This window comes from Phascolarctos cinereus, unplaced genomic scaffold (genome assembly GCF_003287225.1).
Source record: "Phascolarctos cinereus isolate Bilbo 61053 unplaced genomic scaffold, phaCin_HiC Scaffold_3;HRSCAF=262, whole genome shotgun sequence".
In the NCBI taxonomy this organism is placed as follows: domain Eukaryota; kingdom Metazoa; phylum Chordata; class Mammalia; order Diprotodontia; family Phascolarctidae; genus Phascolarctos; species Phascolarctos cinereus.
The window spans coordinates 176236760-176262636 of record NW_027555736.1 but is presented as its reverse complement, the minus strand read 5'-3'; the positions used below and the strand labels follow the sequence as shown (position 1 = coordinate 176262636).

The following is a 25877-nucleotide window of genomic DNA, read 5'->3' as shown; positions in this document are numbered from 1 at the left end:
AGAATCAAGTCCATGCTGGATTTTTCAGCCAGCCGGTCTAGCTTTGAGGCCAAGAGGAATGAGGAATGACATTCAGGACCTAGGCCAAGAATAGCTAAGACATAGGCCCATCTGTCACTAATGTCTCATTTGGACATGAACGTAGTAGAACCAAGTGCTATGTAGAAACTGTTTTAAGTTTGAGCCTGCTCTCTTCAGGGACAAAAGGTGGCATAAAGGACAGTATTCCCTCCCAGTTTTGGGAGGAAATGTTATACTTCTTGCTAGATTTGTGAATAGATGATTTCCAAGGGACAGAAAGACTTACATAAGCAGAACCAGAAGAATGATTTATCCTGAAACATCAATATCATAGAAACAAACAATTTTGAAGACATAAAATGATGAATAATGAAATGAGCAGAGAAGCAGGAAAAAAATTTATATAATAACAAAACCTTAAAGACAAACAACATTGAAAGTGATAAGGTACAGAATGAGACTCCCACATAAAAACATATATATATACGTGTGTGTATGCATGTGTGTATATACACACACGTATTGCATGTGTGTATATATGTCTATACGTATATATACACATAGAAACATAAATGCATATGTGTGTATATAGCTAATGAGGGAATTTGTTTTGCTTTACTAAACATATTTATTAGAAAGAATTTGTTTTTCTTTTGCCTTTTTTTCCCCTGTATGGTAGAGAGGTGACAAGGAGAGAAGAGAAAAGGAAAAAAAAGGAACCTTGATCTACAGAACACATTTCTATAATACTCACTCCTGTTTCTCTTTTTTTATTCTCACTTGAACTCTTTCCACCATGCTTCACAGATTCACAGATTTCCATAACAGTATATACTTTGAAACAATGCTACCTTCCCTATGAGATCTATTCCTTTTGAATAAGGTGATACAGTTCTTTGACAATACATTCCTGTGTCTTAGACTACCCAAGTCTCAGTGATACCAACAACATTTATTAGAATATAAGGCTCCTTGAGAGCAAGGGCTATTTGTGTTTTTTCTTTGGGTTTTCAGTCCTTATCTCAGCACATACTGTGCTTAGAAAAATTCTTCTTTATCACTTATCTCCTAATATTAAAATCAAAATTTGATTTCATTACTCCTACTCTGTGTTGATATATCAAAAGCATAAATCCCAACCATCTCTTTGGTTATTTTTTCTGAGAATTACTTGGTAATTTCTCCATTATAATTCTTCTTATTGTGCCATGCTTATTATCTTCCATAGTATCTTTTTCTTATAGATAAAGGCAAGCAGGTGATGTAGTGAATAGATTACTAGACTTGGAATCCTGGAAGACCTGAATTAAAATCCTACCTCAGACATTTATCAGCTATATGACCTTGGACAAGTCATTAAGCTCTCTTAGCCACCATTTCATCATCTGTGAGATAACATACTTCAAAGACTGCTATGAGGATCAAATGATATGCCATATATAAAGCAGTTTGCAAAGTTAAAGTGCTATATAAAATGCTATCCATTACTCTCTGGGCATCTTCTTCCTCTGCTGAAATTTCAGTTTAAAGCCTTCTTGTTCAACAAGCATTTAAGTGCCAGCTATGTGCAAGGCACAATGCTAAGTGCTGGAGAATACAAAGAAAGACAAAAAAAAAAAAGCCAACCTCCTGCTCTCACAGAGTTCATACTTAAAATTAGGAAAAAAGATACAAACAAATGTGTATGAACAAAATATATACAGAAAAAGTTGGGGGCAATCTCAGAGAGAAGGCACTAAGATTAAGGAGGACTGGAAAAGACTTCTTACAGAAGCCTTACCTGAGACTTGAGAAGCCAGGGAAGTCAAAAGCAGAGATGAGGAGTGGGAGAATTCCAGACCTAGGGGACAGCCAGTGAAATGCCTAAAGTCTAGAGACAGAATGTCATGGTGCAAGAACAGCAAGGAAGCTAGGATCACTTGGTGACCAAGTATGTAGACAGGAGTAAGTTGTAAGAAGACCTTGAAAGGTAGGAAATGGCCAGGTTGAAGGGCTTTAAAACACAAACATGGGTTTTAAAACTGAAAGGGAGTATTTTTTTTTTCATTTGGTCCTGAAGGTAGGGAATTAATGCAGTTTACTAAATGGGGGGTTTAGGGAGAAGTGATATGTTTACATCTGTACTTTAGGAAGATCAATTTGACAGCTGAGTGGAGTGTAAATGGGAATAGTGAGAGGTGGGGAGACCAACCAAAAATCTACTGAAACAGACCAAGCTTGAAGTGATAAGGGCCTGCACCAGAGCAGGAGCAGGGTCAAAGGAGAGAAGGGGATGCATATAATGGGACTTGACAACTGGTTGGATATGGAGGTGAGAGACAGTGAGGTGTTGAGAATGTCTGCAAGCCTGGGTGACTAGAAGAATGGTAGTACCCTTGACAGTAATAAAGAAGTTAGGAAGATGGGAGGATTGTCCAAAAGGCAGCAGTGAGAGATGAAAGACTCTCAGAGGTCAAGAGAGAGGTTAGGATTGGACAAACAGATCTGAGAATTGTCTGCAAAGAGATAATAACCGAATCCATGAAAGCTGATGAAGTCACCAAGAAAAATAATATACAAGGAGAAAAGAGGGCACAAGATAGTTAGGCAATATGCCTATAGTTAGAAGGTATATTTTGGTGGAAGATTCGACAAAGGAGACTGAAAAGGAGCAGTCAGGTGGATAGAGAACTGGGGAAGAACTAGAGAGAAGACAGTATCAGGGAGAAGAGCTACATTTTCAAAGGCTGCAGAATGGTCAGAAAGAAGGAGGACTGGAAAAAAGGCCATTAGATTTGGCAAATAAAAGATCATTGGTATCTTTGGACAGAGCAGTCACTACAGAGGAGGAGACTGAAGCAAGACTGTAAGAGACAGTAAGAGAATTAGGATGACAGAGGGTACAATCTGTTGGAGAAGAAGGAATGGAATGGGCTCATCTCTTCACGTATAGAGGTTTGCCTTGGCAAGGCGAAGGACCACCTCCTTATGTATAACGGGACAAAGGAAAAAAATTTCAGAAGGCCATCTGAGTGATGTGGGATGAAGAAGGAAGAAGAGAGAGATCCTAGCCAATGGCCTCAAGTTTTTCAATGAAATATGAGGCAAGCCTCTCAACTGAGAAAGTGGGGGGAGCGAGAACTATAGGAAGTTTGAGGAGGGATTAAAAGGTTTAGGAAAACCATTCTGGTAGGTGGGATCATGGCTTGATTAGGGAGATGCACCAGGACTGCCTTTCTGCATTCAGGCCCCAGTTGAGATTACGTAACAAATTTTTAGTGGACATAGCATGTTTTTGTGATTTTCTCCAGCCTAATTCAACAGACCATGAGTAGGAGCCATGGCAAAAGATGGTGGAATAATTCAAGGCTGGAGTTTGGCAGAGCAAAATTTTTGATAGAATAAAGAGGCAAGGACAAAGACAAGGTTTAGAGTTGCAAAGTAGAAGGAGAGAAGGAATAACAACAGCTCACGATCAGATAAAGGAATTTCAGAATTTATGGAACACCTGTGAGATATGGCAAGATCAAAAAAGTATGATTATCTCTGTGTAGCTGTGGTGGGATAGAGGAATAGGTCATGGGAACTGAGTAAGTTGAGAAGTGGGAGTGTTGGAGGCAGTATCAATAGGTATGCTGAAGTCCCCTAGTATGACAGCAGGAATTGAGAAGGAGAAAAAGACTGTGAGTCACTGAGGAAGGAAGGAAAGTGTTCTGGAGGTCATTAGACAACAGCCACCAGAATCTTGACTGGGTGATAAATACAAATTGAATGAAATTCAAAGAAGGAGAGGTTAATGAGTAACCCAATGAGGGCAGAGGGAGGGTGACTATGAGTGAAAGTGCAATCTGAGCTGGAAAGGTTAGCCAGGGAAGCTGTGTTATCAGGAAGCAGCTAGTTTCAGGATGTTTCAGTGAGTGCAAGAAGATGAAAGGAACAAGAAATGAAAAGGTTTAAGATGAAAGTAAATCTATTACCTGTAGAACAGCCATTCTAGAGAACACAGTAGGAGAATTGGAGAGCTTTAGAATGGGAAGTCTGAGGGGCTGGATTAATGGGGATAGGAATAAGGGAAAAGGGAGTGGGAGATAGAAAATAGGATTTGAACTTTGACAATTGGAAGTTTAGAATCAGTTGGAGGAGGGTATACCATGAATACCTTCAGATAGATTATCATTAGCCTTTTGTATTTGGCCTCAGCTGGAGCTGACCTGGTTGTCCCATTGAACATCAGCTGCTCAGGGAGGTAGGCCCTGGCAAGGTCAACCCTGTGGAGAAGTCGGTGGCTACAGAGGGTACCTGAAATATGATGTTCAAGGTGGCCAGTCTACCTGTGAAACATATCCTCCAAATTTTTGTGAAATGTACTCAATCTCTTGCCAAGAAGCCATCACTATTGACATTATACATCAAATCCTAAAAATCTAATCTTATTTTTTAAGCATAAAGTATATAGTGTATATAGTATGTACTATATATACTATATAGCATATATAATAAATAAATATATATATACATATATATATATATACACACACACACACACTACATATTTAACCATATAGTATATAGTCAAATGTACATTTCTCATATCTCCTTTTCTCTTTCAGAGTCATAAGATTTCATATGCTCAACATCCTTCAGTTTCATAGTCAGTACTTATGAGTCACTGAAGATACAGTCCAAATTTTTCTGGAATTATTGTTCATATTAATTCCACAAATGCTTAGTAAGTGCCTATTAGGTATAGCATACTATGTTAAATGGTAGAAAAATTGGTTCAAAGTTAGATAAGACACAGCTGTATCCTCATGAAACTTACACACCAATGTGGAAATAATGGACAATGGCAACTATAATACACGATATTATATATAGGACAAACACATTACAAACTGCATTACAAAGTCTATGTGAGAATCAAAGGAGAGGTCTTTGCTAACCAAGAAGATCAGGAAAAGCTTCATGGAAGTGGCGGTATCTGAGCTGGGCTTGAAAAGAAGCATAAGAATTCAAGAAGGGAAGAGAGAGAGGGACGATATATTCTCAGCACACTGAATACTATGAGCAAAGGTCCAGAGGTAGGATAATGTGGGTCAGGTTCAGGGGGCAAGAGAACAGACAGACCAGTACAAACAGAATCCAGATACATGAGGAAATTAAGGACAGAAAGTGGGACAGCAGAAGATTGTTAAGTAGTGAACAGAGTATATGTCATCATTTACATCTGTTAATTAATTGATTTATCGATTTATCTAAATCAACCAACTAGTGGATAGTATAATTTTTTTTAAAGAATTCAAGCCATTCTTGATAGTCTCAGTCAATGTCTATCAATGCTTAGAGATAATCTTGCCATTTTTTTTTAGTTCCTTGGTAACAGGTAATAGAAGTAAGTCCTCAGTTAAACACAGTTGAAAGCTACCCAAGATCCACAGAGTTTTGGTGCTTGATAAAAATGATTTGCACATTGGTAACTACCCTTTCCTTTTTCTATCTGTTAAAATATAATCAATTTCATTTGGTGCGTTTCAGTTTGCAGATGATCTAAAAACTGATTTTTAGCAGCTTCTGCCCTATATTATGTTCCTCTGTCTCTATAACTGCAGAAGCACATTTTTACGATAGACATTTTTCTTTGTTTCACGGCTTGCCATTGCCAAATAATTCATCATCATCCCCCCCTACACCAGATATGGTATTTTCTTTATGCAAAGTGCTGAGTGATCATTTCCACAATCGATTTTTCCCTGCCTATATGACAGGTCATCATTGCAGCATGGTAGAGCTGGAATTTAGGGCCCCCTCTGTTGAGTGAACCAATACAATCCTTCTAAGGCTCTTAGAAAATTCTATGACTAATTATCAGTCTAGCCCTAGAAAGAAGTAGGAGATAAGCACCCCCTGATAATTTACCATGTAGCCATTACTGAGATACCGAAGAATACCTGTTAACAACCTATATTGTGAGGTTTGGTAAAATCCTATTTGACAAATTATTGGAGCTCTCTGAAAGAAAAATTCAGTATAGGAAAAAAACACAACACTATTAGAATTATTATAACACATTAGGTATTGGGACCATTCATTGAAAAACATTAATAGCATTTTGTGTTAACATTATGTCATAAGTCTCTTTATAGACCATAGGCAAAAGAAGAGATGGAGTGTATTTTAAGCTACTGAATTATTTTATTCCAGCATTGCCTTAAAATATTACAGGAAAAAAAGACATTAAAGTATTTGGAAGGAGAGCCACTCACATGCCTCAATCCAAACTTTTTTGAGATCAGATCCACCCTTCTGAATTATGCAAATAATAGAGGTTTTTTGTTTTAGTGGTCCAAATAATTCAAGTACTTCTAAAAGGTATACTTTTGTCTGAAGTAGCAGGGTTAATGAAGTAATCTGTACTTTTCCATTACTTGGGCAGCAAGATACAGTAGAAAAGAATACTGGAGATAGAACTGGGAGACCTGGGTTTGAATTCAAGCTCTGGACAAGTCACAACCAATTGCACCTGTTTTCTCATCTATACAATTGATATAATACTTGTATTGTTGTGAAGAAAGTGGGTTGTATACCTTAAGGCATTAAATTAATATTAGTAATTATTTCAACATGAAGAATCAAGTTAAACAAATAAGTACTCTTGGATATATTAACATTGCATGAAGAGAAAAAGGCAACCTACTTGTTTAGGAGATGAAACTTCAGTATCCCATTCTTTTTCCTCTGCAAAACGAAACTGTGAGAAGGAGTCACCTGCAGACAAAACAAAGAATACAATTCCAATTAAGAAAGCCAAAGAAACACTTCTAATTCAGCAAGGTGCTTTTTTCTTCCTAAAGCAAAACTTATATTTCCAAAAAGTGGAATTCAATTCAATTCAATTCAATTCAAATATATGGCTCATTACCAAAATTCAAATTCCATAGCACTTGTTTGAACTACTGGAGAAACATTTGTGAGCATATAAAATGAAAATAAACAATGCAAGCATATCATTAAAATAACTGAGTTAGTTGGGGCAAAGGATAAAAATAACAAAAGAACAGAAATGGAGAACTAGAAGGGGGCAAGGAACAACAGGTCTAAGAGAAGACCGAGGAGTAGGCTCAATACGAATTAAGAGAGCTGGAAAGACAGGAGATTACGAACAAGGAAGGAAATTTCAGAATTCAAGGTGTTGGAAGAGGTGATTTCAAAGGATAGTGATTTTTAAGATGTAACTCAAGTAGGACACAGTCAAAGATTTATAGTGACTGAGAAACCATGAGGTAAGAGTGTTGGAATAATCAACAAGAAGAATTTTAAAGTCACTGAATAGCAGAGGACAAAGTAGAAATGAAGACTTGTGAGCCAGGTGCTAAAGTCACTAGAAAGGATATCCTAGAAGTCAACAAATGACTACAAGAATGGAAAGCAACTGGTGGAATAATCACTCTGAAGAACTGCAAAGAAGTTTCTTTGAAGAATGGTGACAGAAAAAACAGTCTAGAAATAGAAAGCAAAAAATATGTTATCTTCTCTCTTGACCACATGTAGGAGATGGAAAGATAATGATTGGAGTCATACATTATCACCAGGAGGGAAGCCAAGTTTCAGTTCATTTGAAGAGGAAAAAAAATCCAACATACAAATATTTATTTTTACAGTGAAATGAGGATAGCCAAAGGGAACTCCAGGCCTGACTCCCAGTCTTCTGCTATTTTCAATACACCATGTTGTCTTTTCCACTTCTTTAGTGCTCCCCAATAGCGTCTAGCACAGTGTCTCTGCCCAGCAGAGAGAGCTCAACACACTCCAAGTACTCAGTAACAATTCGCTGACTGATCCACCACAAAATAAAACCTTATCATGGAAGTGACCACGGATTCTTGAAAGCTATGCCAATGAACTACAAAAGATCTCTACAAGAGTTGTGTGATAACGGAAAAGGTCTTGAGTCACTTTCAGCAAAGACTGGCCCTATTGTCCAAGGACAAGCCTAGCTAATTAAAGAAAGATTCACCACCAACATGCTGGCCACAAAGTGATAAAATTTCAAAATCACTCTCAGTTTGTGCAAATCACAGTAATTAAAGCAGAGTAGTGGGAAAAGGGACAGGATCCTAAGAATCACAGTTTTTGGAATGTCTACAACCATTAAATATTCATGCTCTAAATGTAAAATCCTTCTCTCTGAGTGAACACATTACTAGATGAACTGAATTATATAAATACTGATACTCACTATACATGTGACCAAAAGGTATAAGAAGTTGCAGGTAAATGAAAAAATGATTTATAGGTTCTGTTGAAATCTAGAGTTTAGGGGTACGGGGATCCCAAAAATCACAACACACAGGTCCTACCATAAAGAATTTGACCCAAGTCTTCCTTCAATCAAAGACAAGGCTTATTAAAGATGAGACATATAAGCTAGATTCTTAAGGAATCTGAATATCTGTGATGCTCCTAAGGAGAAGAGGGCATGAGGAAGTAAGTCTCAAGCCTATATGTACAGAAAGACTATGGGAGGGATCTAGGAGTGGCCAAGTAGTTTGGGGTGATCAGAAGAGGGGCTGGAAGAAGGAGTGTCTTGATAGGAGTGGCCAGGGGAGGAGTTTAGGGAGGATCTTGAAGCTGGGGTGACTGGGGGAGGGACCTGGGAGAATCTCATTGGGAGTGCCTGGGAGGTTGAATGGGCCATCTGAGAATAGACAATGGAAGACTAAGCTTAACAAAGGGTTAACAAAGAATTGGGAGACTGGGTCCAGGCATGAAAAGGCCAGTTGAGTGGCCTTTTACAGCCTCAGGCAACAGCTTGAGACTTCCTTGACCAAGTAAGTGGATTCAAGGAAAGTTCAAGGGTTTTCCAGGGTCTGTAGAAAAATGGGACCCAAATTCTTTTTAAAGTGAGGGGCAAAGGTCTCAGCTTGGGCCCATACCCCATCAGTTCACTTTAAAAAGGCAAATAAGAGAGTTGGCAGAGTTGATTTGAGTGCCCCAAACCAAGAAAAACGGGACATGGGGTCATCTCATTTTGCAATGTCATAAGTATAAGCAGAACTACCATGATAATTTTTGCTTATATGTCAACATCTGATACGGATCTGAATGGACAATCTATAAACCTAGTAATATGTTCATACACCTTAGATAGATAAATGAGCCCAAAACTGAATAAGATAAAGCAGACCAAATTGCACTGAAAAAATAAAGTCACACATAGAATTTTCAATCACTCTGAGCTTCTCAGTGAAACAAAAATTTGCCTTTTTAACATTGATATTCTTCTAGTGATGCTTTATGGGTACAAATTGAGTGCCACAGCCTTCAAGGAATCAAACTCAAGATTCAGTGGAAGGGCAAATGAGCAATGCATAGTGAAAATGGCTGCAGCTTATTACCGAGAAACTGCACACAAAAGCATAAAAGATACCAAAATGATATATGACTAGAAAAAGAGGGGAGTCTGTCATCCAGGAAGAGGCAGTGACAAAGACAGCCTACATGTTGTCCTGTTATCCAAGTCATGTTAAGAAAGTCCCCGGCATATTGCGTGGACCTTTTGTGGTGTAATTATAGTCAGACATGCACTGGAATTATACCACATGAAAAAGCATGGGTGGGTTGTAATCTGTACCACTGATGGGAGGACTCATTTCCATGAGATTATAGATCTGTGTAAGTTTGGACTGAGATGAAAATTCAAACTTGCAAAGTAGATAAACAAGAAAAGCATTATTTGCAACTAAAGTTTCTGTTAAAAAAAAAAAAAGGTTCAGTATGGTGTTCCATTAAACAGCTCCAATAAAATGATTTAACTTATACAAACGTTAGGAATATATATCTACTTCATAAAGTGAGAAATGCAATCATCAGCATTAAGTATAAGCCAGGATTCCTATTCCACCATTCTCGGAAAAGACTCTTATAATAGCCTTCACACACACTCTAACCCTGGTTAAAATCTATGGCTCCACACTGCCAGATCCTTTTTACACAGCAACTCTGCTTCCAGAATGGAAAACATATGAAAATTAAGTCACAGATCTGGGATGAGTGTAAAAATTTATACCCATCCTTTGTATTTTAGCAAGAAAAATCTAATTGCTGCCCAGTACAGCCACCTTTGTGAGTGAACGAACTGACAAGGGTCAATTTTCAATGAAAGAACCATAAAAACAGCATTAAGGAAGAAATAACTTTCACTTTGGTAGAGGGAGTGTTGTATAAGTATCTCATTCAACTTCAATCTTAGGTGCACCTGGACAACAGAAGAGAAAAACTAAGTTCAGGCTGCCTGGTCCACCTACCCACTTTGAACTTAGCACTGGACATTGCCAATAGTTTGATTACAGTAGGCCTGGTCAACCCTGGTTATCTAAAGGTATTTCTCATAATACGAGTTCTAGCTCCTTAATCTGACACCCAATGCAAAAAGACTACCATAAGAATGACAAAAATCCCCATTATGCTCCGAGCTGATTACTCAGTCTAATTACAGTTAATGACTCATTAATAAGTTCCATTTTTACAATTCACCTTTATTATAGTCAGTATCCATCTTCCTCAAAGTCTCTGAAATCTGTTCTTGACCATGAAAAGAACTTTGCTTGAACTGGAGGCCAAACAAAGATAGGGCTGGGTTTTGATGGAGTTCTCCACTGTCTCCATGGGACAAAGAGGGGTATGCAGCACTGCTCCAACTGTCACCCCAATGGCTACTGGATAAAAGGAATTTCTCCATCTCTCTCTGGACCCATTCATAATGGATGCCATGATTTAAGGAGAGAGAAGTCAAGATAGATGGCAAGTCCACTTGTCTTGCAACAAGGTCAAGGTAGATCCAGAGGGTATCCACAGTTCAATCTGCTAGATGCCAAAATGCCTCCATACTACAAAACTCTAAGTTTTGCAAAAGGAATGCTTGTGGAATCACTGTGGAATCAAGGACCAAAAGAAAAGGACTCTTTTCCTTTTTAGATACAAACAGCACCTAGTTAGACATTTATCCTAAAACAAAGCATTGCCAACATCTAGTGATGCTTTAGCACCCTTTTGGTTGTGCGTAGGGCTGTATAACTCACTAACTTGATAAAATAAGACTTGACTGAACCCAAAGATGATGTAAACACAAAAATAGGAAAACCAATCTTCCTGCTCAGTAAGAATCCCACCAGGTGTGATGCCTCAAAGTTTCCAAAACATCAGATTTCCACATCAAGCACAGCACAATAGCAGGTACCCATCTTCCCAAAGCACCACATGGATGTGATGGAAGAAATCAAAGAACTACACCCATGGACTTAGACTGGCTACTGAACTAAAAACTGTATTCATAAGAATTTTCTATGCTTTATGAGAGAATAATAACACTGCCATTCCAGAATTTGGAACTTCATCCATTTCTCCCAAAGCTGTTAATGAAAACTTAAGTGTTAAAAACCTGACAATGCAGTAAATTATTTCAGTCTACTTGTTCTCAGGATAAGACTAGTACAAAATTCTTCCAGAAAGTTCAAACCTGAAAACAAGAACTGATTAAGCAAAGGAGATCATGGACAAATTTGCCTGTGAACACAGCAGAACAGTCCAAGGATGGAAACGGAAGCAGTCAAGTAAAAACGCAGACCTGATTGGCACATCAGGAAGTTACTAGAAGATCCTGAGGAAAGGACTGGCATCAACGCAAAGTGACCAACCACATGCAGTTAGCATACATTAAAGGTTAGTAAACATTTAATAAACACAGAGGACAGTGATTCTCCATTCCCACTGTAGCCCAGGTTATTGCAAATTATTTCAAAGGCCTGTCACCAAATTATTTTAAAATTCTAAAGGCAAAATTGATTTGTATTATTTTTTAAAACATGTCATTCAGCACTAAATTGAGAGAGCAGAAGAAGGAAAAGTAATAAGTCAAACCATCAAAACAATGACAGTGGATTAGGGATAGCCACCCAGATTAACTCTCCAAACATTCTCCTCTAAACAACTTTAAAATAACACTTCAAATCAAATTTTGGAGTAGCAGAGCCAACAAAAAGTCAAGGTTGAGACATTTTTCTGGCCTAAGAAAACTTAAAGGGGTCAACAGAAGTCTGTGGCACCAGGATAAAGGCCTGTCTGGAGCCTACATATGCAGCAACACCAACAGCAGCTTTTGGGAGCTCTCAGCCCAGAGATGGTAAGGGGGTCAGACAACTAGTAAAAAAGAGATTATAGGGGAGCCTTCGCTGGCACTGGGTACAGCTGGTGATGACTGGCAACTTTACTGAGCATACACAGTTCTAGATCACAGTTCCAGGGTGGAGAAAAGTGTTAATGGTTGGTCACAAGGGCACAAGGGCCCTGATCACTGGGATAAGTACAAGCACTTGTGGCTGCAGGAAACCAGGGACCCTTCCTGAGTAAAGACCACAGCACAGACCAGAATGGCAGTGACCATATTTCTCCCAGGTTCACACCACCTTGGAAGCACCAAAAACTTGCAGACCTGGATAACGACTCTGAAAATAGCAGCACAAAAGAGCCTGAAGCTTGAGATAGTGCCTTCCCACATCAGGTGAGCAGAGACCAACTTTAACACAAAGTTCAAAGTCAAAAAACAGGCTAGAAAAATGAGCAAACAACAACAAAAAAGAACTTGACAGAAAGCTAAGGCCCCGAGAGAACTGACTTGTCCAAAGTCACACAGGAAATAAGTCAAGATCTGAATCTTAGATCATAGATCATAGGTTTAGAGATTAAAAAAAGCTTAGAGATAATTTAGTCCAATGCCTTCATTTTACAACTGATAAAAATAAGGTCCAAATAAGTGAACTGACCAAACTGGAGTCTAACTCCCAATCCAGTCCTCCTTCCATTGTCCCACACTACCTCTAGCTCCTTTCACTTCAAATCAACAATGTCTATAGTAAATTCCTAAGCTAGGACGGAAAGTCCTCACAAAAGGACAAATTCTCTTTTTTCACATAGGTTTTTCTTCTTTTTCTTTTATCATAGGGATGTCTGAAAAACAAAATTTTGTTTCACTGATTCGTTAGTGTTAAGTCAGTACCTTTATTTGCTGTCTGGAACCTAATGGCCCAGGTTTAAAAACTATGGACCACCACCACCAACAACAAAAACACCAGCAATAAAAATAATAATAAAAGTTAGCTGTTATTTATCACTTTAAGGTATACAAAGTACTTTACAAATATTATCTCATACGAGTTTTACAAGAACCCTATAAAGTAAATGGTATTACAGATCAATTTGACAAATGAGGAAACTGAGGTACAAAGAGATTAAATGACTTGCCCAAGACTGTGCAGTGTCTAAAGCAAAATCTGAACTTAGGTCTTCAAGATTCCAAGTCCAATTTTCCAATCACTATACCACCTCAACTTACATTTTTATAGCAATTTATGGTTATAAAACATTTTAACGTACTTCACTGCAATTCTTTTTAACAGTCCTCTGAGGCAAGCAGTGAAGAGCTGGGATTCAAAGCTGATTTTTTTTGAGGAAAAAACTAATACTCAGAGAGATTAAAAGGATTTTCCATATCCAATACTTTTCAATTTTATCATGCAATGATGTGGACTGTGAACAGTAATGCTCCAGTCCTAACCCAGGATCATTTTTCGTATGTAATAAAGAGAGAAAAAAGGGAGGGATGTCTATCTCAGGAGATGTGAGATTCCTGAAAAAAAATAAAAATAAAAACTGTCAGACAGAAATGGGTCTAGAGTTCACCAGTCAGTGCCAGCTACCATTCTGCCTGGGACTCTTTCCAGATAGTTTCAGTTGTTCCTATATAATTTACTCAGCCTGAATGTCAATGGTTTGGCATATGATCTCTTCTGAAAGTTGGTAAATTTTCCTATTTTGGTTACTCAAACAAATTCTGCAACATTTCTATCAGGCCTCAATACCATTCTCTTAGCAAATCCTGAAATAATCACATCTCTACAGTTTAATACCAAGTTGCTCGTTTTATTTCTCACTGTGAAGCCATGAGAATTAAAGCTACATAGGTTATTTCTGACTTGGTCACCTCTGGTTTGCTTCTGACATTTAAGGAAGCAACATGGGAAATGGCTAGCTATACCACAAGTAGACTCGATCAGCCATTAGTTAGAATTGCTGGCAATTAACTTCTTGTCTGGGGCAGCTAGGTGGCGCAGTGGATAGAGCCCTGGCTTTGGAGTCAAGAGGATGTGAGTTCAAATCCAGTCTCAGACACAAGATACTAGCTGTGTGACCCTGGGCAAGTCACTTAACGCCAATTGCCTCACCAAAAAAAAAAGCAAAAAAAAAAATTAACTTTCTTGTCTAACAAATTAAAACAATTAGACTTTGTAAAACCACAATAACTTAAATTTGCTCTAGACTCCATAAATGAATGAAAAGCTTTCATTCGGTATTTACCATGTGCAAAGTACATGGTAAGGGCTGGGGATACAAAAGGAAAAGTAAGGCATTTATTGCTCTCAAAAAGCTCACATTCTAATGGAAGAGACCATGCAATTGAGGGGTTTCCACTGCAAAGCGGTAAGAAAGCCCCATGGTTCTTATGGTAAAGCAGCAAAAAAGATAATAATATATCTTTTTAATGTCATTTTCAATGATAAAAAGCATATTCATACTCTGTCAGGAACTCTGAGAGTGAGAACTTTCTTTTCCAGGTCTTCAGTAGCTAAGCTGCTGAGAAGGCAAGGGGCTGAAATAGCCATCAGGATAATGACTGTTGGAGCTGGGCTGGAAGCAGAGCAAGTGTAGGTGGGGAGGGAAGGTACTGTCAGTGGCATTTGGTGAAACAATGGCATTGGCAAGGATGTTGGATTCCTTCTCCCCTGCTAGATAGTATAACAGCTACAACACTGGACCAGGAGTCAAAAGACTGAGCTCAAATTTGGCCTCAGACACTTCCTGGCTTCGTGACTCTGGGCAACTCACTTAACCTCTATTTGCATTGGTTACCCGATTGTAAAATGGGGATAATAACAGTATCGACTTTCCAGGCTTGCTGTGAGGATGTCTGTAAAGTGCTGAGCACAATGCCTGACACATGGTAAGCACTTATCAAATGCCTGCTTGTTTTCTTCCTCCCCCCTGATAATGGTGTGAGAGATGAACTCTCAGAGGTGAAGCCTCCTCAAAAGGTCAATAATATTTGATTATTATTTTCAAAATCCTCCCCCACTCAGATCCTGTTTTTAAGCACGTAACAGAAAGAATAAGTCCTGGCCCACCCCCAACCTGAGCGTTTGCCCTTGGCTTCCCAACTCTTTCCTTGTCTTTAAATTTTGGGCCCGGAATGTAAGCCCCACCTCCCAGTTAAGGGGATAGGAAGAAACTTTTCGAGCTTAAAATGTAAGCCCACCCCCAGTTAGGGGGTAAGGGATAGTGGTAGGTGAAGACTTCGCATGGTGGAGATTTGCTTTTATAAGGTGGCCCCTGTTATTCTCTCTCTCTCTCTCTCTCTCTCTCTCTCTCTCTCTCTCTCTCTCTCTCTCTCTCTCTCTCTCTCTCTCTCTCTCTCCATATGTATCCAAGGAGCAGACAGCCATCTCCCCAGATTGTAATAAAGGTAACCTTTGCTTTCCCCCTTGAGAAGTCTCTGAGTTTAATTTGGGTTAGGGTTGCTGTCCCACACAATGGCTATGGGTAGGGCTAGAAGCAGGGCCAGTGGTCTGGGAGTTGCCACTATTCCCAGAATCATGAGCTGCCTCCATCCGAGTCTGAGTGGAGATCTTGGTCATGACAGCAATGCTTTGCCACCCCTTGTCTACCTCCGGGTGCCCCATCAGTGGCAGCTGTTCCTCAATCAATGGGTGGGTATTACTGGCCTCTTCTCCACAGGATTTCCTTTCTATTTAACTGTCCCTCTGTCCTCCTCTGGGGGAAATTAGAAAGTGAATAAAAGGCAAGTGACATAGCAATTTACAAAGAATCCAAAGCTCAGCTGGAAATCTGTGGAACTCCCAGTAGAAATTATCCACAGTTGCATGTGTACGCATACAAACATCAAACCAATACAATACTCATCTACTACAGAAAATGATGCCTCATACTAAGACATTTTTATCTTAGGGGTCCCTTAAGAATCCAGAGAGAGCTTTGTTCTCAGAATGTTTGTTATGGGAATTTTTTATTTCCTTTTATTCCTCCTTTACCTCTTGGTTCATATTAACCTCACCTCACCTCAACTGACCTGACCAAAACCTGTCCCATGGGATGTGAAAATTTACTTAAGAGCCTTAAGCATTCCTTAGATAAGAAGCCAAAAATATCAACAATTCTGTAAATGTAGTTTAATCTATAAACTTACTTAGCTTACATACAGAATTTGTTTGACAGGCTTGTTTCCTTAGGGGATGTATGAGATTATGACTGTTTAAATAAGTTTGTTCAACTTTTATGACATTGAAGGAAGTATGAGATTAAAAATCTATCTTTTAATTTTTATGGCCTAAGAGGAATGTAAAAGATTACAACATATAAGTGAATTATTTCTCTGCCATTCTGACATAATTTTTCCTCTAAGAGGCCTTGTCAGAATCCTACTAATTGTTCAAGTTTTCTCTAAGGCCTGAACCTATGCTTGAGAATAATAACAAAACCTCCACAATTTCTGCATTGTAGTAAATAGCTGTTTGGTAGCATTTATTTGCCACATGACCTCAGAAAGGAGATATTTCTCCCTATAACAGCAACTTAATGCCTTTTTTTTTTCTTAATGATAGAGGATATCACTGGGTAATTTCAAGTGCTTCTCAAATTCAAATGAAAGCCTCTTTGGTATGATTTGGAAATATGTGGAATATCTACAGATGAAAAACTATTTAACAGAATTGACAGGAATTTCTCCCCAAACAGCCTGAGAAAAGGTTTTGTTTTATAGACTTCTGCTTGCTGAAGTTTTTGTGTGCCAAATTAAATTAACTGAAAATTAAGTCTGCCAAAAAGGTTATAATTTGCATTTATATTGCCTTTCAAGGCTACTTTGTTTAACATCAAGAATGCTAACCATGCTTACTAGCAGTGTGACCCTGGGCAAGTCACTTAACCCCAACTGCCTAAAAAAAAAATTGCTAAATGATGGTGTTGGGATCTGGGACCCAGAAAGGAAAAACCCTGGACTTTCCCACAAGGCCAAATCTCTGGCATTTGCCTGAAGCTATAATCCCATCAACTGGCCTTTCATTGTGGCTACACCCAATCTCCCCTCCATTGTCTTCCCTATGGTCCCTGGCCATTTTCCACCCTTAATCCTAACTAGGCTCCATTCTCCCTAGGCCATTAGGTCCAGGTCCCAGGAGTTCTGTTCACCCCAGTTTACTGACCATTCCTAGGTTGCTCCCATGGGCTTTCTGTATATAAGGTCTATCTTGTCTCCATTAAGATGCTTAGATTCTTAAAATCTAGCCACTGCTCAGATTCCTAAAATCTAGCTCCGGCTGGGATTCTTATAATCTAGCCAATAAACCAATAGCTTACTAATGCTCAGACTCCTTAAGAGCCTGCCCAGTATGATGGAGGTTCTAATAAACCTTGTCTTTGGCTGAAAGAAGGCTTGTATCAAATTCTTTTAGGCAAGACCCCTGTGTTATGATTTTGGGGTCCCAAGACCTCTAAACCCCTAAACCACATCACTTTTGTGGCCCGTATGGGGAAACTGCCTAACCCCAAATTCTTCTCCAGAAAGACTGGAAGGAGTGTAAGCCTTCCCCCTCCCCCACCTCCTTTCTTGCTCTGCAGTTAGGGTCGCTCTCCAAGCACCAAGGCTTGGAGGTGGTTTTCAGGCAGACAGTTATGAGACTGTGTCTCACTGGGCCTGATGCTCTCAGACTCTCCACTGGGTCGGTTCAAGGCTAAGGACCTGGGTACACCTTCCACAGCATAGAGGACAAGGATGGATGCCCTGTCTGGAAGTGTATGTTCAATTCTGTTAATTCCCTCAACGCTAGGGAATTGGGGAAAACTGCAGTTGCTTTTTGGTTCCCTGAAGTTCATTTACTCCCTTCCCTCTTCACCTCTGAATCCTCCTTCATGGAGGTTATAGGGGAAAGTTAAACTCTAAAAATATCTTGGCATATTCTGGAGGTTTTGTGACTGATCATTAAGGAGTTTTGAAACACCTGTACAACCTAGTCACTCCCTTCCCTTGAGTTAAGAATGTATCTGTTAATCCCTGTCATAGGAGAAGAGAGTTTCACCTTTGATTTCCCCCTCCCCCACCTGGGAAAGGAAGGCGGGGCACCAAACTTGGGTAAGCACATTCTTTTACAGCTGTAGTTTTAACTGTTAATGATGAGATATTGATTCTCTGTGTAAAGTAATTTGGAAGTGCATTTAATAAAACTGAAGTCACCTAATTGGTAATGGGTTTATTTCAAGTTTCAAATTGGTGAACTTGTATCAGTTATGTCATGCAACTTTTCATAATTTGGTTACCACTAAAATAATTTGGTTCTTGTTGGTTATTGTTTTAATGTGCAAACTAGCTGAAAAGCTTGTTTGGGTTATGGCTTGCTAAGAATTTGCAATTACACTGAAATCAACAACGACTGGCTTTTTATACCAGGACAAATTTAAATTTGAGATGTAAATCCTGGAAAAGTTTTTCCTAAGCTGTGATTAGTGAAACTTGCTATTTGAGGTAAAAGCTCCTAGGATTTTATTTTGAGTTGTCTGACAGATCATAATCCATCGATAATCAATAATCTGAGCATTAGGAAAAGCTGAGAGGACAGTTTTAGCCTCAGTCTAAGATGGGATCCTTGAGGCTCAGTTTCCCCATTATGTTCCTGTGAAAAGGAATGTTACCCACCTGGCTATTCCTAAGTCTGGCCATGAGGTGGATTTGATACTGCATGGTTGGAAAACTGAGTTTTCCAAACAGAGCTAAGGATGTTTTATCCTCTCAAAGTTGGGCCCTAAATCTAGTCCCTGCTTTATATCTGGGCCCTGCAGTCTTTTCTGTCAGATTTGTGTCTTCCAGACTACAGGCCATTCACCTACAGGTGCTAGCAAACAGCAAGTACCAGCCAATATCCCCCCATCGTTCCCTGGAAGCAGCCTGTGCTCCTGTTCCAGTCAACCTCCTCTTTGGGATCCCCTCAAGGCAGGGACAGTTCTATGCCCTTTGCCAGCAGGAAGCAGTTTCAGAAGCCAAGATCTTTGCCCCTTACCTCAAAAGAATTTGGGTCCCATTTGTTTGAGGGGGGGAATGATGAGGACGGGAGCTAAATCCCAAAAAGGAAAAACCCTGGACTTCCTCACATGGCCAAATCGCTGGCTTTTGCCTGAGGCTATAATCCCATCAACTGGCCTTTCTTTGTGGCTACACCCAATCTCCCAATTCTATTCCCTTTAACCTAGCCTATCCCTCCATATACCCCTGGCCATTTCCCACACTGAATCCTAGCTAGGCTCCATTGTCCAGGTCCCAGGAGTCCTGTTCACCCCAGTTTACTGGCCACTCCCATTCAGATCTTCCTTAGACTCCTCCTCCAAACACTCAACTCTTTCCTCCTATCAAAGATCACTCAGTAACCTATCTGACAGCATGAGTAAAAGCCTTACATACATTTCCTGGGTTTTCATTAATCTTTTTTCCACCCAGGTCTCACTTTTTTCACTCAAGAAAAAATGTTTTTACTATATAACTCAGGTGCTATTTTGAAAGCCAGTCTCTACCCAGCCCAGTTTTGCTTAATAAAATCTTTTGCATCTGCTATTTCCTAATTCAATCAGGTGGTACTTTTTAATTTTTTTTTTATTTTTGCCCAATTACATGTTAAAACAAATTTTTAAACTTTTTTTAAGTTTTGAATTCCAAATCCTATCTCCCCCGCCCATTCCCTGAGATGGTAAGCAATTAGATGTAGGTTATACATGTGCAATCACGTAAAACGGTTCCGTGTTAGTCATTTCATACAGAAGACTTGAATAAAAGAAAAAGAATGAAAGAAAAAGTGACAAATAGCATGCTTCAGTTTGTATTCAACTATATCAGTTCTTTCTCTGGAGGCAGATAGTATGCTTCATTATTAGTCTTTTTTTTTTTAATTCTTTACAAGGAAGGGAGAGAGAGAGGAATCCAGACACTGCAATCCTACATCAAAAAGATAGACAAAACTACATTCTTATATCATGTTCTACATAGTGTGACTGGGAAAGTGTAAGAGTATTGTCCTTTATCCAGAGCCCATGGAAGCATGTCATCACGAAACTGGCACACGACACTGAGGAACTTCTCCAGGCAACCATATTTTGCCATGATGTTCCACAAGCCCTCACAACTGGCAGCATCAAAGGCATTGGGTCAGGTTGATGATGTTGTATACAGCCTTCTGTTCTACTCCAGGCATTTCTCCTGGAGTTGTTGGGCAACAAACACCATGTCAATCATTCCTTGGGCCTTTCTGAAGCCACACTGGCTCTTAGGTAGATGACTATCTTCCAGGTGAAGGATTAGCCTATTAAGGCAAGATTAAGAATCTTGCCAACAATGACTAAGAGATCCCGCCACAGGATGGTCTGTTTCCTTTTTCCTTTATAGAGATGGACAATGGAGGCATCTTTGAACTCTGGAAGGAGAACCTGCTCTTGCCATGTAACCCAGAAGGTTTCAATCAGCCTCTGTATGAGCAGTGGACCCCCTACCTCGTAGATCTCTACTGGGATGGAATCAGCCCCAGGCACTTTGCCACAGAAAAGGAGCCTAATGGCTTTCAATACCTCTTCTTCTTTAGTTGGAAGTTGTGCTAGAGAGACATTGACTTCAGCATGAGGTATAAAGTCAAATGGCTTGAGCACTGGTTGATGATGGTCTGTTGAGAACACTACATAAATGTTTAGCCCACCTCTTGGATCAGTGTGGCTCAGTGCTGAGCAGTTGAGAAGCACCAGAGGTCTGTGACCCATAAATAGCCTTCAGAGCATCATAAATATACATTCACCTAAAAGACTATTTTACTGAGAACTCACACAAGCCAAGCACTCACAGGGAGGTCAGAAGAAGCAGTACAAGGACACTCTCAAAGTCTCTCCAAAGAACTTTAGTATTGATTGTGAGATGCTGGCCTAGGACCCACATCAAGGAGGGCACTATGTTCTATGAGCAGAGCAGAACCGTAGTAGCACAAAGGAAATGTGAGATGTGCAGATCTAGAGACATTTCCATAGCAAATGCTCAAATGGACATTTATGCCCAACCTGTGGTAAAGCCTTCTAAGCTCAAGCTTATATTGGATTGATGAGCCAACAGTCAAATATACTGTTCCTCGACCCCAAAACTGTGATGCTATTTGGTTTTCAAGTATGAAGGACAAAAAGAAGTCTATATAGTGTGCCAGTAGAGATGTTTGTGGCCTCTTTCTGAAAACTGTCGAGAATATGCATTACCTTAAAGATTCCATCTTTGCTGTTTAAAGTCATGGTTAAAACTTGCAAATTTTGTTGTTTGCCTGGGTCTGTTATTTCCTGGTTATTGGGGATTCCCAGTATGGAAATGCCCTCCACCACTGTTGATCAACAATCTGTAACTTATAGTCAGAGAGAGTTAACCTGGGGCAGACAGAAGTTGAGTTTTTATCCTTAGTTACATAGTCTATGCCAATGGCAAGGCTCAAATCCAAATCCTACTATCCACAAGGCTATTAAGCCATACTGTAGCCTTAGAGGATTTGTAAATTTGTTTTTTTGCAACACTTCTGATCATTTCCTTCATGACATACCTTGGCTATTCTTTCAGATCTTTTAGTGATAGCAGTTTCCTTTTTCCTTAATATTAAATCCATATTTATATCAACACCTTCAACTACAGACAGCTTGTCTTTCAGCTTTTATTCATTTGGTTCCCTAAAGCCTTTTTTTTTTAAATGACAGAGTTTTTAATAGAATCCTCTGCTTGTAAATAGAATGGTCTCTATTACACCTCCCTCTGGGTAGCTTGGCTCTCAATAACTAAGCCAAAAAGAATTAATCCATTAGTCAATAAGCTCTTACTGGAGTGAACTCCAGAAAACATCACAGAGCCTGTGGAAATTAGTTTTGATTAATTTTTTTTTATATAGCTTCGGTCTTTCAACTTTCATATATATATTTTACCTTATGTGATAGGACCAGTGATTTCCTGACAGCTTCCCTGACACTACTTCTTCCCCATACCTAACCTGATTGATCTCAGCTTCCCTGATGCAACTTTCTGGTCTGGAAGCACAAAAGGTCTCTGCTTTCATAGGTTGGGGGGGAGGGGGTGTGAGGGAGGGAGCTGCTTCATCCAGAGAAGAAGCTAAATGTCACTTTCATATTCTTGCTGTTCTGAGGCAAAATCAATCTCCTTTGTTAAATATTTAAATGACTTGAGAATGCCTAATTTTGTCCTGATATTGAACCCAAAATGATAGAACCACTGGCTTTAGAGCTATGTCTACAACAGTATTCCTAAGTATATAAGAAACAAGTATTCTTGAAAAGAGAATGGAAGAGGATCACCAACATGGAGCAATTAGAAGAACGCTGAAGAGCCAAAGAATTTCCCTTTCTCCATCAAAAAGAGAAGCAATAAGACCCCTTAAAAGACCAACCTGAAGCCCATCCCACTAATTCTAGAGTGAACAGCTCACATGCTCCTAATATATCCCTTCTTATTATGTTTAATCCTCAGTTCCTCCCTCACAAAGTTTGGGGGCAATACCTTAATGTCTTCATTCTAAGCTTGTTAACTTAGGCTCACAGGAACAAAGAACAAGAAGGGTGGAAAGGACCTCAGACAGGTCATCTAGTCCACCACTTTTTAAACTGTGGGTCACAACCCCACATGAGGGTCACGAGTAGAAAAAGTTTAAGAAGGCCTGAATTCCAACCCACTCATTTTACAAATGAAGAAACTGGGGGTTAATTTTCCCAAGGTTTATGCCAGACCTGAAAATCCCTGTCCCTCCTCTTAATCTCCACTTCCCCCAGCCATCCTACAAATTGTTGCCAGATTAATCTTCTCTTCAGATCTTCAAAAATATACTTCCTTTGTGACATTCAAGGCTCTTTACTATGTAGTACCAGCCTAATTTTCCCAGTCTTATCTCTCACTACTCCTCTACAAAATCCTATACTCCAATCAAAACCCACTAATCACTGTTCCTGAAACATGCCTATTTCCTGCTCCTGAGTCCTGCCTCATGCTTTTTCCTTGGACTGAACAGTTACCACTTTACATCTCTACCTATCACAACCATACTGATCATTCAAGGCCCAGTTCAAATGTCATCACCTTTATGAAGCCTTCCCAAGGCATCCTAAATGTGTGATTTTTCTTTATTCCCCTATAACATTATTTCCTGTTGCACATTTTTACTTGAATGTCCCTAAAGTACCTCAAAATCAAAACAAAAAAAAGAAGGTAGAATCTTTTGCGAATAACTAATTCTTCCTTCTGACTTCCCTTTTTCAGTCAACTATGCTAGACACTAAGGTAGAAACATTCTATTCGAATGAAAAAGCTTGAGCTTTGAAGTCAAAACACCCAGGTTCAAATCCTAGTTATGCACCTTATTACCATTGTGTAACCTTGGGCAAGCTACAATCTCTGTCTCATTTTCCTCATCTGTAAAATGGAGGGTAGAGAAATTGGACTAAATGACCCCCAAGATGCCTTCTGGCTCTAAAACCTTGGAGCATGATCCAAAGATAATTAGGACATGTCCTGCCTTCAGGAAACTTATACTCTATTGGGGAAAAGGTACCTATATGCACACATACACACACACACACACACACACACACACACACACACACACACACACACACACACACACACACACATATATATATTTATGAAAGCACCTTGTTTTCCCATTTATCATATATTAGATCTGAGATCAAAAGGCCTAGGTTTAAGTCCCAGCTCTAGCACTTAACATGTGACCATGGGCAAATTACCTATTTGAACCTCAATTTCATTTATAAAATAAGGATACTCATTGTTCTCACTTTGTACCTCACGTGATTATTGCAAGGAATAAAATAATATATGTGAAAAACATTTCATAATAATGAAATATTATGCAAACATAGGTTTTTATTATAAGAAGACAAGTATTATATAAAAAGAACAATAAACAAAGTCAGAATACCTGAATTCTAGTTCTGGCTGTCACTTATTAGCTATGTGAACCTGGGCACATAATTATACCAAACTGAATTTGTTTCCTTCTCTATAAAATGGGGTAATAATACCTGTTACACTTACTTCCCAGGGATACTATAAACTGTAAAGTACCATACAAATGCTAATTATAATTATTCAAATGTAGGACCACAATTATAATTTACAACTACCATATTCTAAAATAACAAATCCAAAAGATAAGTGATACAGGCTTTTCCTTATATCAAAGAGGGCAGTCATGCTGAGGCCCATGCATGAATAACTGCTAGGCACAGTGTCCTTGGGCTGGGGAGTGGTTGTCAGAGACAGTGTTTCTGAGACTAGGGAGAAATTGGGGCACAAGTACAAGCACAAGCACCCAAGCACCCCATTATTATGGGTCAGAGATCACACAAACCAGACCAGGTGTCCTGGTCTCTGGTATAAACGTAATTATCTAAAGCAATTATATTGTAAGCTTTCTTATCCATTTGCGCTGGAGGTATGGGCTGTGCTAAGCTATGCAAGAGTACATTTCACTATTGTTTAGATTTAGGAGGAAAGAGGTCTGGGGCAAGATTAAGCGGCAACTTCTGCCTTCCATGGCCCAAAGGGAGCTACTACCCAAATGGTAAAATAATGTTCTGCATTACAACAGGAGGTCCAATATGTATATGCATGAATACAGTTATTACACATTTTCACTCAAACTTGCATTTATTTAAAGAAAAGTGTACTACCACTGAACATCCTTGAATTTATAACTACTGATTTTTGAAGGCTACATTCAGGGTTGCTGTATTGTTATCAACCTAAGCCCTTTTCAGATCCTATTCAAAACTTCCCTATTCAAAAATCAGTCAATAAACATTTTTAAAGCACATTTTTTAAGAGCTAGGAGTTGTGTTAAGTGTTAAGAATACAAAGAAAGGCAAAACAATCCCTGCCCAAGGGCACCTTAATTAAATGGAGGAGGGAGCATACAAACTATGTACAAAAAAGCTATATATGGAATAGATAAGAAATAATCAACAGAGGGAAGATACCAGAATTAAAAGCATTTGAGAAAGGCTTCCTGTAGAAGATGGAATTTTAGCTGGGACTTGAAGGAAGCTAGGGAAGCTAGGAGGGGGGAAAAGAGAAGGGAGAGCATTCCATATATGAGGGACAGCTGGTGAAAATGCCTGGAGTTGAGAGATGATCCCTTAGCGACCTAATTCATCTCTACAAATGTCCTCCATTCTTTAATCCCTTGTCCCTTATCATTTTGTAGATTATGCCCTGCCAAGCCTCGATCTTGGATCACTCCCACCATTCACCTCCTTCCCTCTTATACATGTGCTGCTGAATGAAGAAATGCTGAATGGAGAAAATCACATAATCATTCTGAGTCTACTACAGATTTATGTTATACAACCACAACTGGGCCCTCACTGCTGCTAGGCAATCCTTCCATACCTTATGAATTTTTACACTTGGTCAACTCATTATCCCACTCTCCACAGCAGCTCTTTGAAGCCTTTTCACCCTTCTTCAAACTTCCCATGGCTCCTTCTCCCTCAACCCTGTCAGATGAGAACCTTTCCTCATATTTTACAAGAAAAAAAAAAGAGGCCATTTTCAGTGAGCTCCCTCTTCTCCCATTCTTCCCCATTTCCTATCACTCAGATGCCTTTTGCCACCCCCTCCTCCTTTGTCCCTTTCTCATATGATGAGGTGACCTTACTTCTCACCAAAGCTA

At 39.3% G+C, this 25877-nt stretch overlaps 1 protein-coding gene across 1 annotated transcript in view; it reads right to left on the bottom strand.

The window, feature by feature from the left end:
* Positions 1 to 25877, bottom strand: part of AVEN (apoptosis and caspase activation inhibitor) — a 196047-nt gene that overhangs the window by 6716 nt on the left and 163454 nt on the right. Inside the window, exon 4 of the mRNA XM_078151639.1 lies at positions 6695 to 6765. Coding sequence (XP_078007765.1) covers positions 6695 to 6765 — 71 coding nt within the window. The remainder of the gene's footprint in view (positions 1 to 6694; positions 6766 to 25877) is intronic.